Source organism: Dermatophagoides farinae, chromosome 9 (assembly GCF_024713945.1).
Source record: "Dermatophagoides farinae isolate YC_2012a chromosome 9, ASM2471394v1, whole genome shotgun sequence".
Taxonomy (NCBI): domain Eukaryota; kingdom Metazoa; phylum Arthropoda; class Arachnida; order Sarcoptiformes; family Pyroglyphidae; genus Dermatophagoides; species Dermatophagoides farinae.
The window spans coordinates 2,268,617-2,287,762 of NC_134685.1; the positions used below are offsets into that span (position 1 = coordinate 2,268,617).

Consider the following 19,146-nt stretch of genomic DNA (forward strand, 5'->3'; position numbering starts at 1 on the left):
TTAAATTTTTGTTATTTTTCCACTTTTTATCTGATTATTAGTTTCTTTTCTTTTATTTTTTTTTTTTTTTGATTCAGGTATAATCAAAAAATAATTGGAATTCTTTTCGTCGTTGTAGTCGTCGTCGTCATTGTCGTTTTTGTTTTTGTTTCGCAATCAAATCAATAGTTTCATTCCTAATTATAATGGATGATGAATCAAGATAGAGAGACAGACAGAGATTGAAAGTCGATTCTTGCCATTTTTCTCCCGAGATGGTCAATCATTATCTACAGACACACACACACACACAGAGACAGATAGAAATTCCAATCATTCAGCTGGATAATCAAGCAAGAATTGAATTTATTTTCAAATTTTTCTTATTATTAACGAGGAATTTTGTTCGTTAATCATTGTTTTCAATTTGTTCATTTTTTTTCCTTTATGAAATTCAATTATGATTCATTCAAGAAATCAAATTTCAATCAATCAATCAATCGAATTTATGAAATGATCACACACACACACAGATCATTAGTAGTGGTGGAGGTGGTGGGATTTCCAATGATTAATGAATTGAGAAACTAACGAAAAATTTTTCATTTTTTTTTTGTTTTGTTTCATTGTAAAATTTTTTTTATTTTCATATCAACAATTTGAATCGCATCCACTAGATGGCGTCATCGTCTTTATATAATTCGGATTTTTTTTTCTGGAACAATAATAATTTCTTGAAGAAAAACAAACACCACCACCCCCCCCTAAAAACACACATGAATGATCTTGACAACAAAAACAATAAAAAAAAGAGAACAGAATTTCAAAGTTCAATGTGATCATTATTTTCATAATGTGTCCAAAGAACTTTTATCTGTGTTTTAAAATGGAATTGTTAAATGTTCAATCAAATTCAATGGATAAATCATTCGAATTTTTTTTTTTGCTTATTTATTTCTTGTATTTTACAGAATTAGCTGCCCTCGTCTTTGTTGTTGTTGCTGCTGATGTTCCATTTCAAGCTCGATTTGTTCAGCTAATGTTGTTCCATTGTTATTTGTTATGGATGGTGTTCGTAAATGAGTTATAGATGTTGGTGATTGTAATTCTGTTGTTGATGATGATGATTGTTGTTGTTGTTGTTGTTGTTGATGTTGCTGTTGTTGTTGAAATAATGGCAGTAATTGTGATGGTTGATTTGTTGATGGTCCTGTTGTAAGAATCTGACAATTAGAATACTGTGAAATTGAATGATGCATTTGGCCTAATGTTGGTGTTTGACTTAACAATAATGATGATATTTGTTGATTTTTTGTATGCAAATTATTGATAATGGCAGTAGCACCAATAATACCATTATTATTCGGTGACAATACTGTATTATATGATTCAGTAGATGATGATAATGATCTTGATCTTGGTGATGGATCACGATTTGGTTTCGTTTTACTTTGACACATCATTGCAAATTTTAAATCTTTTGACAATTCTTCACAAACAACATCCTAAATATATTGGCAACAACAACAACAACAAAAAAAGAATTAATAATTTAGAAACAACAACAAAAAAAAGATAAGAAAATCTTATCTTATATTACTTACACAAGCTTTATGTGGAGTTTTTGCATGAAACCAAAATTCACATAAAGCCAAACAGAATGCTAATGCAAGGCCACCAATCAATACAACGAATACACCACCCACATTGTCCATTTTTAATGCCGTTACAGATGATGATGATTTTTTTGCATCATCAATACATTGTCCACCGCCTTTTTTCTGTTTCCACCATTTTTCTTTCAATTCTAATAAACGACCAGATTCTTGTAATTTTAGTATCGCTTCCGATAATAGGTTACGATATTTTGATCCTAAATAATAATAATAATAGTAATTCAATGAGAAAAAAAAAAAACAAAAAAAATTCTCATTTATAATGGACAATGGATTGGATGATGAATCGATTGGTCAATGAAACGTCATACATCAATGATGATGATGATGATGATGTTTTTTTTGTCCGCAACAACAACAACAACAACAACAACAACAACATCATGTACAATACAGGGTTTATATTATATTTATATATTATACTCACGTTTTCTTGTTGCAATACCATAACCTTTTGTATCTAATAAGCCACCAATCTGTGTTAGATTACAATTTCTTTCGATAATATATTCAATACTAGCCGATTCCATTAGATAAGCATAATTGCCTCTTTCAACACGTTTACGACCATCTTCATTTTTAGCCATAAATACATGTGGACGTGATTTCATAAATTCATACATCCGTTTAAATGTTGATAGATTTGATTCACGAAAAAATGCTTTTGTTGAACCACTATTCAGACAGCCATATTCAATTGTTGTTTGTTTGGATAAATCTTCAGCATCTTTTATTGGATAGATAACTTTTTCCACTGTCAAAAATGCAGCTAAATTAGCTGTATATGATGATATCATGATTAATGTAAAAAAATACCAAAGACCAGCAATTGTACGAGTGGACATTGCTCTGTATTTAAACAAAAAAAAAAAACAGAATTGAAATTTATCCCATTTATCATATACACTAGATACTTTAGACAAACAAACAAACCAATACTTACTTGGGCGCTAAATCTGATCCTTGTTGCATTAATGAACCAATTGTAAAGAAAAAACTATTGAGCTGTGAAAAATTATTTTCAAGTACACCATCATTCTCTCTACATGGATTTGGATTCTCCCATTCATATGGTGACATACGGCCAACAAAAAACAATACAGTGGACACACCAACATAAGCGGCCAATACATAACACCAAACAGTACTGGATAATGGTGATAAAAATGAAAATAATGTGGTCACTTTGGTGGTTGGTTTTTTAAACAGAATACTGATTCCTGTATTCATAAAAGGCTATAAAATAAAATGAATATGAAAACAGTAAACATTAAAATTCATTATTAATCAATCAATAATCGAACAAATAAATAAATAAACAAAAACAAACAAACCAAAGTAAAATCAACAGCTTCGGCACGTTTCGATGTAATTGTCAGATCAACGACAGCAATATCGGCTTTTTTCTTGATTACTTCGCCTTCATAAAAAAAACAAAACAAAACACAACAAATGGTCAAAAAAAATTAATTCATTTAAACGATTCATTTGAGAATTCAAGAAATTCTTTCTCTCAAACAAACAAACAAACAAAAAAGTTTCAATTTTTTTTTTGCTCCTTGAATTCATTTCGATTACAAACTTAATCATCATCATCATCATCATCATCAAGATCATTGCTTGGTGAACATTGAAAACTTTCTTATTGGATTCTGTTTCTGTTTCTTGTTTTTTTTCTAAGGATGGATTTTCACTCCACAATCGTAAACAAATGATAATTTTTCAACTATTAATGTAGTAGTAATGTGTTTTGATGGATAATGTAATGTAATGTAATGTATTGTTATCATGCAATGAATCAAACAAAACATTGAGTCAATTGAATAAATAATTCAGAAACACACATACAGAATTGCGTGTAAATGAGAAATATTCTTCTTTAACATCATCATCATCATTTGTTTTGCTTAATTTTCATCAAATGTGTGTTTTGTTTGTATCGTTCACTTTTCAAGTTTATATTTGGCCATTGTTTCAATAATCACTTGATGATAAGAGGAGAGAATCACTTCAATACACACACACACACACACACACACAAAGAACCAATTTAATACTTACCAATAAGACCATTCCATTCACCATTTTCATTTGTACCATAAACACCATCATCAACGAGTTTAAATATATATTTAAAACCAAGTAGTTTTGATAATTCTTCAACCAGATCAATAATATAACCCTCAAAACGTTCATTACCGATTTTTGTTTCCGATGATTCTGTATACATACAATATGGATCATTCAATATGGTCGTTACACGTAATGTTTTATTTTCCAATGTTCCAATCTGAAATGTTGATTGCCATTCTGGTTTAATTTTCAATCGTTTATATGCCAATTCATTACGATCCCAGGAACCAACCTGTGAAATAAAAAAAAACATCATTAGTTGAAATAACGGAAAAATAATAATGATAATTTGACAACAGGAAACGGAGAAAAAAAAGCCAAAAGAATCATCACCACAACAACAACAACAACAAAAAACATATCCGCTTTGGCTACGTTGTTGTTGTTGTTGTTGTTGATGACCAAATGAATGGACAGAAACGAAATAAATTGATTCATCATACACACTACCACCACTACTGCTGATGTTGTTGCCACTACTTATGAACATTATTTATCGAATCCAAAAAACAAATCCAAAAGAGAATCCAAATTCAAATTGAGATTATTGTTCATTTACAATCGATAAGAAAAAAAAATTGCTGCCATTATTGTAACAAATTGAATCGTTCTCTTGCATTGAAAAGAATAAATCTTTTTCTACATTTAATATAATTTGAAATGAATATATGAGAACAATGACGAAAACATCTGTGTCCTTTAAATATGAGATGATAATTTACATTTTCAAAGAATTCTGCAGAATTTTTTTTTTAATGAATGGTTAAGAAGAAGAATAAGTCGATCATATCAGCAGCATCGTGTGTGTGTGTGTGTGTGATACATTCATTTACTAGAATGTTGATGATGATGATGTTCACATGCAAATTCTTGGTCTTATCTAATTTTTTTTTGTTCGGCTTGTTCTGTATTAATTCTTTCTATGATTTTCAGCGATTGTTGATGTTGTTGTTGGTCGGTTGGTTGGTTGGTTGGTTGGTTGGTTGGTTGGTTTCTGTTGTTGTTCACGTTTCATTTCATTTCATTTCATTTTCGTTATCTTGTTATTTTTTTTCTATTCGTAATGAAAATGAAATTATTCTCATGTAGACAAAAATAGAAGAAATCAAACGAAAATATCCTTTTCACAGATTTTTTTTTTTTGTTTGCCACATACAGAATTATTCATTATTCAAAGAATTTTCTTTCTATTTTTTTTTTTTTTTTGAATAATAAATTCAATCACAATTCTTGTGGAAGAAGGTCTTTGTGTGTGTGTGTGTGTTTTTGTCTGTTGGTGTGACTTTTGTAAATTACTTGAAACACAGAAAAAAAGCCACTACTGTGTGTTGTAGTTGTTGTTGTTGTTGTTGTATTGATTTCATTTCATTTTTTTTTGACAAGAATCACATATGGTTCCATAAAATGGAACACACACACACACACAAAAACTAACTAACTGTATCGAAATCCAAATGAATGGATTTTTGTGAAAATTTTTAAATTTTCAAAAGACAGAATCAATATCGATCAATACAAAAACAAACTCATCACATGAGAGAAAAGGACTTTAAAAATTGTTAATTGAGCCGTTTGAAGAATTCTTGTATCAACAATCCAAAACCAGAATGTAAACAGAATCACATATTATGTTGTTTATCATTCATTTGTGATCCATGGAACTGGAATAAAATTTTGCTTTTTTTTCATCTATCAAATCGATAATGATGATAATGATGATTAATAGATCAGATGATGATTTTCAATAGTCAGCAATTTGTTGTTGTTGTTGTTGTTGTCGTTGTTTTTGATTGTCAAATATTATAGATAAATAATTTCCGAATGTGTTGAAAATTACGGATTAGCGAATTTCAAATAAAACACAAAGCTAAGCAAATAATTTCTGATTTTGTTTGCAATGAATTTTGATTCTGATTTTTTTGATCTCTGCTTCTGCGTTGTTAAATTCGATTCTCATTCATAAATGACGTAAATAAATGAATGAATGAACGAATGAATGAAAAAAGACAGAGAAAATCAGTAACAACAACAAAAGAACAAATTATTATTGGATTGAAAATGTGGACCAAGATGAATGAGAATGAAAGAAAAAATGGCCCCAAGAGAATTGCTAAAATGAAGAAACCGAAATTTTATAATTTCCGGCTAAACAATACATCTTTTTCCATTCATTCATTCATTCATTCTTTTCTTTTCTTTTCTTTTGAATCTTCACCATTCTGCATTCTCTACTTGTTCGAATTATTAAAAGAAATGGAAAAGAAAATCAATTTGTGCATGATTATGATGATGACTATGATGTTGAGCAGTAGCATATGGTCTTTGTGGCTCATCATTATATTCTGGCCAGATGATCGTTAAAATTTTGATCCAATTTCAACGAAATTGGATCCAAAGTAAAGTAAGGATTTTTCTACTACGGAAAAAAGTTTTGATTGATAATGAAATAATCTACATATAATATAAAATGTTTCAATCATCACATAATCATCATCATCATTTTGAATAAAATCTACTACAAAATAGACAATCTCCACACACACAAAATGGAGCCATCATCATCTATATATGTTCATTATTATATAGTGAAGAAAATGAAAACAAAAACAAAGAAATAGAAAATGCAAAAAAAAAATTATCCAGTTCGTTCGATATTTTTTCATCCATAATGATGCTATATTAACGATTGAAATTGGTAACATGCTGCACTATATACACACTAACACACACATGTGATATATATAAATATTAATGATGCCGGGCCATTAATGAAAATCGGTGAAATGAAATGAAAAAAAAATTTGCCAAAAGAACAAAAGTTTTCAGAACACAAAAAAAAAATTAAAAAAAATGAAAACAAAAAAAATTCAAACGAAAAAATCGAATCACATAGGATGGCCGAGATTTTATCGATAGAATCGATTGTAGAATGAAATGTCTGGAAAAAAAATTCGTTAAAATTTTTTTTCTTCATCTCATAAAATATAAATCAAATGTGAATCGAATAGAAAAATCAAAACAAAAATTGAAAGAATGTCGAACTAAATTATTGGCTTTTTTTTCGATTCTTTGATTTTTTTTCACTCTCTCTCTCTCTCTCTCTCCACAAACAGAATTCTCAAAGGAATTTTTTTTTATATATGTTGTCATTAATATTTTGTTGCTGTTTTTGTGGATGTTGTTTAATGTTTTTTTTTCTTTTGCTTGCTTTCCACCAAGTTTGTTGTTAAGCCAAAAGAAAAAAAATAAGTTTTTGCTTAGCTTGGCAACAATAATCATCAGTAGTAATCAAAAAAAAAAAAAAAAAAAAAAAAATCAGAATTACTTGGCCGATGAATTCAGCAATGTATAAACATTAACCAGAAGAATCCGGGTAAATAAACCAAGAAAAAAAAAACATTAAAACGGATAAACAGAAAATCAATTCAATATCTCAAATGTATGTGTGTGTGTGTGTGTGTGTGTGTGTGTGTGTGTGTGTGTGTGTGTGTGTGTGTGTTTGAATCTCACCGAAATGATCTATATCTTCATTATACTGATCATTTGAAATTTTCACCAAAAAAAAACATGTTTTACAGATGCTGCTGCTGCTGCTGCCATTGCTGACCACTTCGATTTAATATAAAAAAACTAATCTCTCTCTCTCTCTCTATACATATACCAATGGTCCAAAATCCAAATAAAAAGGGATTTTTGGAACAGAGCTATATTCCAGAAAAAAAACAACAACAACAACAACAATCGAAAGAATGTTAGAAACAAGTTATTTCGTCTATTTTTTGCCCAGTCGATTGTTGTTGTTGTTGTTATTGTTTTTTCTTTGAGTTTAAACAATGTCCATTTCGAATTCATGGTTTCAACAAGAATCATTCCGGATTTTTATTTATTTTATTTTTATTTTTTTTTGCCGGCAATTCTTTCTATACGCACAGACATTCAATAATGATGATCATCAACAGCAGACATTGATGATGATGATGATTTTCATTTTCATTTTCATTTTTTTTTCTAATTGAATGAACACAGACAGAAAAAAAAATCTGAATGTTTTTTTTTTGAATCTGAATGTTGATTCAAAATCGACATTGTAATCATAATCATCATCATCGTTCAATGATGATAATTTATGGAGCAGAAAAATGATTTTCCGTTTCCGTTTTTTTTTCTTGGATCAAAAACGGAAATTGCCAAGAACAACCAAAAAAAAAAAAAAAAAAAAAAAAAAAAAAAGAAAAAAATGATTGTTTCACATTATTAAAACTTACAGTTTGAAGTCCTTGTCTTGTGATTGTCATTAAATGTAAACGAAAATGGCTACGTTTTCCTTGTTGATCAAAACCAACTAGACCGGTGATTCCTTGAAATGAAATCTTCAAAAAAAAAAAAAAAAAAAAATTCCAATTGTGAATCCAGTTTATCAATTCATTTACACACACACACACACACATACAGGTCTCATATAATTCATTAATGATGTACCATATAACCATGGATTCATATTTGTACATGATGTGGTTGGCATCGATATTGATTGACTTTGATCCAAATCTTTTAATGCTGTTGCAAATAAACGTACTGAATCATATAACAATGCTGATTCTGTCTGTTGATGATGAAATGATAAAATGAATTTATTATTATTTGTATAAATACAAGCAAAATATTGACTAGCAAAAAAAAAAAAAAAAAAAATTACCAAAATTGTATTGGCAAGTCTTATGGGTGGATCTGGAAATGTAGATGTTGTTGTAGATTTTGATAAAATTGATGATAATGATGATGACGGCTGTGGTAATGAACGAAAACGATAACTAAAACGTAAATGATTAATCACATCATGAAGCTCTTTAGATGAAAAATCTATTAAACTGAGAGCAGTAATTTTTGTTTTAGCATATTGAAAATTTTCCAAATTTATTGTATGAAGATCCTTAATTGATTGATTGATTGATTGAGTGATTGATTGGATAAGAAAATTAGAAATGAAATGAAAAAAAATTTTCTTTTTCACATACCAATGATGTAATAAGATAATTTTGATTTTCAGTCATCATTCCAACTTGTTGTGCCTGTGTTTTGTGTAAAAATAAAATGAATGAAAAATCATCATGAAAATTTTTTAGACAAAAAAAAATGAATGAATGGACATTACATGTTTGAGCGCCAAAAATATATTATCACGATCCAAATCGAGCAATAGATTATTAATATTATTCTGTTTGATTTCCCAGAATATATCACGATACATACGATCCTGTATTTGATATAAACGTATATTCCATTCATTTTTTTCTGCTTCTTTAAGAAATTCTTGTATACGCATTAAACCTATATATAATAAATAAATGAAGAATCAAGAATAATGAAAATGGATATATGTAATATTACCTTCATTGGCTTCATAAACAATAACGAATGTTTTCCATTTCCATGATTTAACAATATCTATGAATGCCATACTTAAATAATCATGTTTTGGATAAATATTCACCGATAATTGATTATTTGATTGTTTCATTGTATTCCAATGACATTCAAGATGTGGTATTTCTAATGAATCCAATATTGATTGTACATGACGATATAATTTACCATTTAATGGCCCAAATAATGCAATGGAACCATTTTCCAATAATGAACATACTGTGTTTTTTTTTTTTTTTTTTTTGATGTTTTGGTTGGTTGTAAACAACATGTCAAATTGAGAAATAAGAAAATAAAAATAAAAACAAGAAATTGAATTGATGGAAATGTTCGAGATTTGATTGTTTTTTTTTTGATTTTCCAAGAAAAATTTTCGAAAATTTCCATTTTTTTTCTTTGGAAATTTCTCAAGAACAAAAAAATGAAATGAAATGAAATGAAAGGGCGAAGAGAATCAGAGTGGAGAAAAAAAAATTGTCAAGAGCAAAAAAAAGAGAAATAAATGACAAAACCAGAGACAAAAATGGAAATTTTTTTTTTTTTTTTTTTTGGTTCTCCAAGTTTTCAGAATCGGTGTGTACAAGAATCACTTGATAATAATGGATTCATCCGTTCTCTCTCTCTCTTTCTCTCGATTTGAAATTCTTATCGGTAATTTGTGTAGTTGAATTTCATTACGAATAGCAACAACAACAACAATAAGAAAAAAAAACGGCACGGCAATTCCGGAATCAAATTTAGAACAAAGAATAAGAGAAAAAAAAACATTATCATCAATAAAAAAATGACGACGACGACGACGATGAAACAAAAATCACAAACCGGTCAAATTCTATATCCAGTTTTTCATTATTGATTAATCACTTGTATTTTAAGGAGGAAGAAAAAAATTTTTAAATTTTTTTTTGTTTTGTTTTCAAAACTGGATGTATTTGGATGTATGGCACAACACTGACAACATTTGACAACAACAGAAACGATTTGTTTCATCGTCATCGTTCATCATCAACACGATTAATGGGCTATAACCATCATCATCATCATCATCATCATCATCATGATGGTTTGTCTTACGTTTAAACTCTATAAAATGGTTTGGGATTTAGTAATTTTTTTTCTCGCTACTCAAAAACACAAATATTGCACAAAAATGTTTAGACATTGTGTGTGTTTTTTTGTGTGCAAGTGAAATGTTTATGAACGAAAAAAAAATGACAAATTACCCACAAGCTGAAAAATGATGATGAAGAAAACGAATGAAAACAAAAAAAAAAAAAAACAGAATTATTATTAACGTTATTACAACCACCACATTCTCATTCTCATTCGTTGAACGCAATTTATATGAATCGATTTATGCCTGATTCTTGAAATGAAAATGAAAAATATAAAAATTGACACTGATCACATATACCAATATCAATAACAGTGGCAGCAGTGTCTATTGTCTGGAAATATGACACATTTACCCGTTTGGGTAAAAACAATTTATTCGTATAATTAGATTTATTCACACACACAAACACACACCAGAGAACTTTTTTTTTTGTTTCATTTGACAATTGACAGCTGCATGTTCATTTGGTCGTAATTTTTTTTGCCTATTTTTTTTTTTGGTTATGCCACAACACACACACACAAATATACATGTGGTGTTCCAAAATGGCGAAATTCTGTCTGAACGTGGATTTTTTTTTCTCATTCTGAAATTTGTTTACTTTTTTTTCTCCCAATCATCATCATCGAATTCAATTTCAATGAAAAAAAAAACTTTTCAATCATGGTCTACCACATACACACAGACACAAAAAAATCCGGACATTTTTTTTTTTTTTTTGATATTTGTCCATTTCTTAGAAAAGAGAAATCCAAATGGACTTTCAACCAAAAAAGGAAAAAAAAACTTTCTTCCGTTCATCTAGTCAAAGAATTTCACAATTTCAATCACCAGAATGAAAAAAAAAGTTTGATTTAGATTCTTTTTCAATCATGTTTTTATGTGTGTGTGTGTGTGTGTGTGTCAACAAAACATCATTTGATGACAGAATGAAAATGTAAAAAATTCATCGTGTTGAATCCTTGGAGAGAGAATTATATAACACACACACACACACATGTGTGTGTGTATACGGAATATCGTTGTTGCCAACGACAACAATCAACATGTCCAACATTGAAAAATTGATTAATTTTGAATCATTCATTTGTCCAGGTCGAATTTTTTTGTTGTTGTTATTGTTCTGGTCATCATCTGGATATATTAAAAGTTTTTGTTTTTCGCACAAACAAAAGTGATAATGAGATTTTCACACACACACACACACATACAGAATAAAAATCGATAAACCAAAAACTTTGAGAATGAGATTAAGAATCGAAAAAAAAGCGACTACTCAAAGATTCAAAATGTTTTTATGAAATGGCAAGACTTTGTAAAAGTTTAGTTTTTTTTGGCCTTTTTCTGTGTCATTATTTAAATGTCGGCCGTGTTTTTTTTTCTCGTTCGAAATTTCAAATTCCGGTTTCTATTCCGGCTAATGATAATGATGATGAAAATCTCGAAATTGGAATTTCAAATTCTACCAAAAAAAAAAAAAAAAAAAAAAAAAAAAAATACTACACCATTACATTATATAAATCAAACATTAATTCATGAGAGAAAACTCAAATCAAATTCTGGACAACAGCTAGTTATTCCAAATAAAACTAATGGATAGAAATGGAAAAAAAATAATAATTTAAGCGCCAGCAAAAAAAAAAAATCAGACAAACAAACAAGTTTTGCTGATTATTATTCGAATGAAATGATTAGAAATTCAACCATGGCCAGATTAATCCTCGTTTTCGTTGCCTATCAATAATATTCTTATTCTGTCTTGACGGAATCTCATCATCGTCAAAAAAAAAATTGTCGATCTACATCTACAAACTGGGCAATAATAAAGATTCATATTTCATTCATTCATTCGTGGAACAATCACATCATCATCATCATCGATCCCAAAATCCTCATCAATAATTTATCCAAATTGAATGCAAAATATTCTCTCTCTGTCTCTTTTTCGAGCCATCGAAAAAAAGCACTTTACAGCTAAAAAGTGAAAACATCATCAAATTTATACGCAATTGCGCATCACATAATGTCATCATCATCATCATCATCATCATCACATCACATCAATGTCATTTTTCAATGGAAATTATTCCTTGTTTAACAGCAACAGCAACACAAATAGCAAAAAAATAAACGTGAATTTTATTTTGTCGCAAGAATAAGGGCGAATTTTTTTTCATTTTTTTTTTTGTTATTCATGCTGGCAGTTTTTTTTCACATGAAACTTTTGAAACTGCACACACACAAAAAACATCCGGAAGAAATGCTTTCCATCAATATTTTTTTTCCACCATAAATTCTATATTCAAATAACGTATCCGTTTTTTTTCTTGACAGTGAAGATGACAAGAATTCTATTCTTGCCATAACCTCATCATCATCATCATCATCATTATCATGTGCTTGAAGCATCAATTTCTTTTCCTGTATGACTAAACCTGAAGACGAAAAAAAAATGAATTCAATCAATCAGACTCATCAGAATATTCTGCAATCACAATGGCCTGAATATTAGCAGTTTGAATATAATTTAGATTCTTGTATTCAAATCGATAATGTTGCTAATGTTTCCGATCAAAATGAAAATTTCTCATCATCACCATCATCATTATTCACTAATTACCATCAACATACCTTGTTTATGGCCATGAAAACTATCATCCAAATTGATTTGTACAATATTTGCCTGTAGTTTTGTTTTGGGCAATATTCTTGCATTGTTGTTTCCATTGCTGCCGCTGCTCCCAATGGCCATATTATTATCATTATTGAGCCTATCGATTGCATAACGAAATACAGTCGCCTGTTCAAATTGATCCGGTGAGAATATTCCGCCTATATATATTATTATATAAAGAAACGAAGGAAAAAAAATATAAGAATCATTTTGGATATAAAAAAAAAATAACAAATACAAAATATAAAGAAAAAAAATCAACAGTAAAATAATTAGAGAAAGTAAAGACAATTCAAATTTCCAGAATAAATGGAAAAAAACAGTAATATATAAGATTCTTATCATCATCATCAATTATTAATCACACACAAAAAAATGTGTTGATTTTATCGACTACAATCTACCACCATCATCAATTAATCCAATGGTTAAGTATTATTGAAAAAAATGGATGATGATGATGATGATGATGGAAAAAAAATGTGAAAGTGAAATGAAATAAATCACAATTTGATAATCATAAATTGCCACATAGTTCCGGTGTTTCATTTGTTTATTTGGTTTTTTTTCTCTTATCATCATCATCATCATCATTTATTGTATAAATGATTTATTTTTACTGTCTATGTGAACAACAACAAAGTTTCTATGGTCTTTTTTTTCCAGTAAATACAAATTGAATGTTTTCACGGAATCAACCACTACATATATATATAAATGGTTCATTCTTCAGCAATTTGACGAAAAAAAAAGTTTTTCTCTACTTATTTTTTTTTCGTTTTTGTTGAGTTTTTTTTTTTTTTTGATTTGATTAACTTTAACTTTTCTGATCTGTGTCTTTTTTTTTGTTTTCATTTTCATTTTAATCATCATCATCATCAGTTTTTTTTGCACCATATCAAGTAAACTTAATTCGGGTCGATTTCGTTCATACTAAGATCACGAAGTAATCGAAAAGAAAAAATTTTTTTTTCATCATCATCATCATCCCACAATAACGTGTGTATCGAATTGAAGCTTTATTCTGAGACCAGGAATTTTTTGTTTGAGTTTAGAATTTTTTTTTTTTTAGATATATAAAAAAATGTATGTATAAAGAAAATTCTTTTTTTTCAAAACAAGAATAAATTCTGTTTGAATTTTTTTGGTCTAAAATATTATTATTATTATTATTATTAGAGAGAATTAGGAATATTTAGAAGAATACAAACACACACACACACACAAAATACGTATTGTTTTCATTTTACGATGATCATCATGATGATGATGATGATGATGATTTTTTTTTATTGAAATGCACAAGAAACACATTATTTTCTTATTATTATCGTGTGTGTGTGTGTGTGAATAATGCATTAAATCTAATTGCTAAAATGTAATGTTGTTGTTGTTGTTGTTGTTGTTGTTGTTGTTGTTGTTGTTTGTTTTATGTTTATTTTATCCAATACAACACATATAATAACAATCATTATAATAATCAATGAATTTGTTATGGAGAGCCAAATATAGTATGAAATAAAAAGGACTTAAGAATGCAACGAGAAAAAAAAAAGGAAAAAAGATTACCAAGATTATTATGCGCATGAAATGAACAAAATGAAAATAGTGAAATAATGAATGAATGAATGAATATAAGTCAGATTATTACATAAGTATATTTTTTTTTGTCGTCGTGTTTGATCAAATCATAATGATTCTGTTGCTGATGCTGATGCTGATTCTGTTGCTGATGCTGCATTGTTATTGAATTATTTAATGTTATATGAATATTTATTCACCATCATCATCATCATCGTTATACATTGACCAGTGGACCGAAAAAGAAAAAAAAAAGATAAAAAAAAGAACCAAATGTTTTTGGTCTGTATCTATGGTGGTGGTGGTGGTGATCGTATTTCATATTCTTATTTGAAGTGGATCTCATTTTTTTTTTTTTTTTTGGTCGTTTATAGAATTGAGAAATTTTGGTTTTCTCATTTTCATTGACCATTCATTCATTGATTCTATCCATTTTATCTGTCAACATTTATTATTGATTTTCATATCCGAATCATTGATGCTGATGATGATGATGATGATGGAAACATTGATCATTCATTTCAATTATTGGGCTGATAAATTTTTCTTTTTTTTCTTCATACAACAACAACAACAACAAAAAAAACATCAACAATGAGAACCCTTAGGCCACACACACACACACACACACTTCAAATGAATCATGTGATGTGTTATTCCAATGAGAAAACAAAAAATACAAATTGAATGGAAATTGTTCAAACACACACAAAAAAAAACGGGAAAAAAATCGGATTGAATCGACCAAAAAAAACCTTACTAATGTGATGCATTGAAATTTCGTTGTTCGTTGAGCGAAATAAAAAAAAAAGAAATTAATTCATCCTGAATTTAGAATATGAAAATAAAAATGAAAAAAAAACAAATTGGCTGAAAACATAAAAATTCTGTAACGAAATTCTAAAATTTCCATCATTAAAAATTCACTATTTATATACACACACAGAGAGAATATTCTGCAACAAAATAAAATAAATGTTCATGTGGCGGAAAAAAAAGTGAAACAAAACAAAACAAAACAAAACAAAAAAAATTGCCCATTCATAGAATAATAAACAGATTCTTTTTCTTTAATATCATTTTCATTTGTGACAATTGCAGAATCTTTATTTCATTTTATTTTCACATCAAAAACAGATTCTAAAATTTAAATTGTTTGATTCTATGATTCAGTGATTCATGCACATACACACACAAAAAAAAGATGATCAAGGCCAATGGAAAATGGCCAACAAGAGAAAAAACACATCAAAATAAATTAATTTGAATTTAATCGAATAAAATCGATTGAAAATTCGGTTCAGTGAATTTCGGATCTTCTAATGATTTTATCATTAGTGCACATCTATAGAACTAACAAGGAAAACAAATTTCGTGTTCGTCATCAATCATTTGTTCCACCTACACACACACACTAATACTTTGCTATTACCTGGTTGGTAATGAAAAAGAATTGTTCATTTCACTATAGTGTAAAAAAAATACAATGAAAATTTGATTTTAAAATTCAGGTGAAAAAAAAATAGTAATTTCGTTCATTTTGAATTAAATTTCATATATTATGAAATTCCAAGATGTGAAAACACAATAGTTTTACCAGAAACAAAAAGAATATACGGTAAGTGATTCTACGATAATCAATCTTGATTATCTATAAACATCATTGTTATTACGTGAGAGAGAGATTTCATATTTGTCAACAACATAGAGACAAAGAGCTAGGAAAACAGAATCAAATCCAATAGCTGCCAGGCAATAACAGAAAACAATATAATATAAACAAGATTACAGAATCACAGAATTGTATAAGACATGACTATAAAGGTCAACAAAATAAAGCCAATTTATGTGTCAGAATAATATTAATGACAACAGCAACAACAAAAAAAAACAAATAAAAGAATATTCTGATGATAGAAAAACAATAACATCAAATGATATGTGTGTGAGTGTGTGGATTCTTTTTTTTCATTTTTTTTCTTCTTCTGTGAATAATTCTTATAGAATGTAAAACAAATAGATAAAAAACAAAAGAAATATATTTATTCTGTCTAGAAAGATTGTCACCATCTACACATCATCAAATTCTTTAGCATAGCATGTTGTTGTTGTTGTTGTTTATTTTTTCATTAATCTATTTTTTTTTTTTTTTGGCAGTCCAACTACGAATGACGTTGATGATGATGATGACATTTTTTTTATTCATTCATTCATTCATTCATCACGAATCATCTTTGTATTCATTTTCATTAACTGATGAATTCTTTAAGTTTTCTACTGAAAAAACTTTTTTTTTCATTTCAATGGAAAAGAAATTGATTGTCCTTTTTTTTCTTGGCTGTTGTTGTTGTTTTTCGATGTTGTCCAACTGGCCACAACAACAACAACAACAATAACAACGATCAGCATAAAAAAAACAACAACAATGTACAAAGTTTGTTGTGCATTGCAAATATTGTCATTGACAAAAAAAAAAAAAAAAAAAAAACAATAACAACAACAACAAGAAAAACAAAAAACTTTTGTCCATTGTTCCTCTTTATCATGGGCAAGCTAATCAAATTACAACGACAATAACAACAACAACAACAAGAAAAGTTGTATGTACCTGTATGTGTGTGTTTGTGTGTGTGTATGTAATAATAATTAATTCCAGAGAAAAAAAACTGTTAAAACACACAACGAAATGCGAAAAACATTGCCAGAATAATGGCGAACCAACAGTCAAAAAAAAAAAAAAAAACAAAAAAGTTTAGTTGTCACCTGTTTTGATGATGATGATGTTTTTTTTGGTTGCTCTTTTTTTCCCCTAAACAATAAATCTAATCTAAAACTAATGGATTGGACCACGCCATCATCATTAGCCACTAACAACAACAACAACAACGACAACGACAACGACAGTGATTCCCAATCAATTTGTGTAAAGAAGCTACCATAAATGAATGAATGAAATAATAATATCGGTTTGGTTTCTTACTATCATTGGAACAGAATCAGAATAATATATGATGGAAATTATTCTGTTCCTGTTTTCATATGATTATTATTGAATATGGAATTTTATTTTTTTATTTTTTTTTCATAAAATTAAAAATCATACAGACAGACAGTTTTTCTTTTGTATTTTTTTTTATGATGAACACACACACACACACACGCGTTGGAAAGAGAAATGTTAAGAATTTGAATTTTGCCAATTTTTATTCATTCATTCATTCATTTTTTTTCTTTGTTATAGCCATCAAAATGAATAATGAAATTTACATATCAAACATGATGATGATGATGATGACGATGGAAAGAGGAATAATAAAAAAAAAAATCAGCTAAATCATCATCCGATGACAGGTAAAATCTTTAGGCATCTGCATATGACATTTATATATATATATGAAAATGAATCATAGAGATCTTGTTTCTCTGTTGTCATTTGCAAACAATCGACTCATATAATCTCATTGAGAATCTCAAAGTTTCAAACAATGGCAACAACGACAACAACAACAACAACAACGACGAGAAAATCCCATAATCGGTTTATTGTATTGTATAATTGAAGAGAATAACATAGTTCAACGCACACACACCAACACACACACACACATTTGATTGACAAAATTTTTCATATGAATCCAAAAAAAAGAATGAAAAATTTGAATGAAAAATGAATTTTGAAAATCAAAATTCAATGCAACAACAACAACAACAACAACGAGAGAAAAAAAAATACTTGCCAATTTTAATCATTTTTGGTAAACAATCTACCAATATGGTAGTAGTAGTCGGTATTGTTGTTGTTGATAATGTAATGATGATGATGATGAAAATGTATAGAATATTTATAATTAAATTGATGAATATCGATGATGATGATGATGATGCTGTTGATACTAAATTCCATTGATTTCGATAATGACGATGACGAAATTTAAAACAATGAAAAATTCTTTTCATTTTCATCGTTGTTATATTGTATATAAATTATTGGCCACTAGACTAGAATATTTGAAACGTTATTAAACAAAAACAAACAGATTCTAAATTCAAATGTCCATTTTTTATGAAAATTTCAATTTAATAGATTTTTAACAATTTTAAACTTTTGTTTTTATTTTCAAATGCTGATTTTATCATCATCATCATCACTAATCGATGGCAGGCGCCAAATGTCAAACACACACGTATACAAAACACACACACACACACCCACGTACACACACATTCATAAACGACTGGACCAAGAATAAACAAGAACCAAACTAGACCAGATCAAACTGAACCAAAAAAAAAAATCATTCATTTGCTATCCATACCATACCATACAATCCAAGTAGGGTATTGGCGATATTCTAAGGATTCTTTTATTCTGCTGATTTTCTATGAATAATGTGTGTGTGTGTGTATGCGCGCACATCTTCTGTCTGCCTGCCATGAAACATCAAATATGCGCACGCATTCACACACACACACACAAACGTGAAAAAAAAAGTTAAAGATGTCAGAAAATGAAATAAGATTTAGCAAAAAACAAAAAATGGGCAAAAGTTTTTCATTTTACT

At 28.5% G+C, this 19,146-nt stretch overlaps 1 protein-coding gene across 2 annotated transcripts; it reads right to left on the bottom strand.

The window, feature by feature from the left end:
- Window positions 1–679: 679 nt before the first annotated feature.
- LOC124497637 (glutamate receptor ionotropic, kainate 2) lies at window positions 680–18,832 on the bottom strand. Of its 2 annotated transcripts, XM_047061307.2 has the most exons (14): window positions 18,322–18,832; window positions 12,961–13,161; window positions 9,177–9,431; window positions 8,941–9,116; window positions 8,804–8,857; window positions 8,485–8,718; window positions 8,239–8,391; window positions 8,054–8,158; window positions 3,717–4,020; window positions 2,990–3,075; window positions 2,599–2,891; window positions 2,083–2,504; window positions 1,584–1,852; window positions 680–1,484 (listed from the first exon to the last, which is right to left on the bottom strand). In XM_047061307.2, the coding sequence occupies exons 1-14, from the start codon at window positions 18,545–18,547 to the stop codon at window positions 945–947; spliced, it is 3,318 nt and encodes a 1,105-aa protein (XP_046917263.2). In that variant the 5' UTR covers window positions 18,548–18,832; the 3' UTR covers window positions 680–944. The 2 variants fall into 2 exon arrangements, with proteins under 2 accessions (XP_046917263.2, XP_075590538.1); XM_075734423.1 differs by lacking the exon at window positions 9,177–9,431 and having other exon boundaries at window positions 18,322–18,695.
- Window positions 18,833–19,146: the final 314 nt, after the last annotated feature.

Bases quoted from the DNA above. Each gene is read 5' to 3' on its own strand.
- LOC124497637 (XM_047061307.2), bottom strand. From the start codon at position 18,547: ATGAAAATGAAAAGAATTTTTCATTGTTTTAAATTTCGTCATCGTCAT. The intron at 2,505-2,598 runs GTAAGTATTGGT...GTTTAAATACAG, and splicing joins GGATCAGATTTAGCGCCCAA to AGCAATGTCCACTCGTACAA. The intron at 1,485-1,583 runs GTAAGTAATATA...CAATATATTTAG, and splicing joins AAACTCCACATAAAGCTTGT to GATGTTGTTTGTGAAGAATT.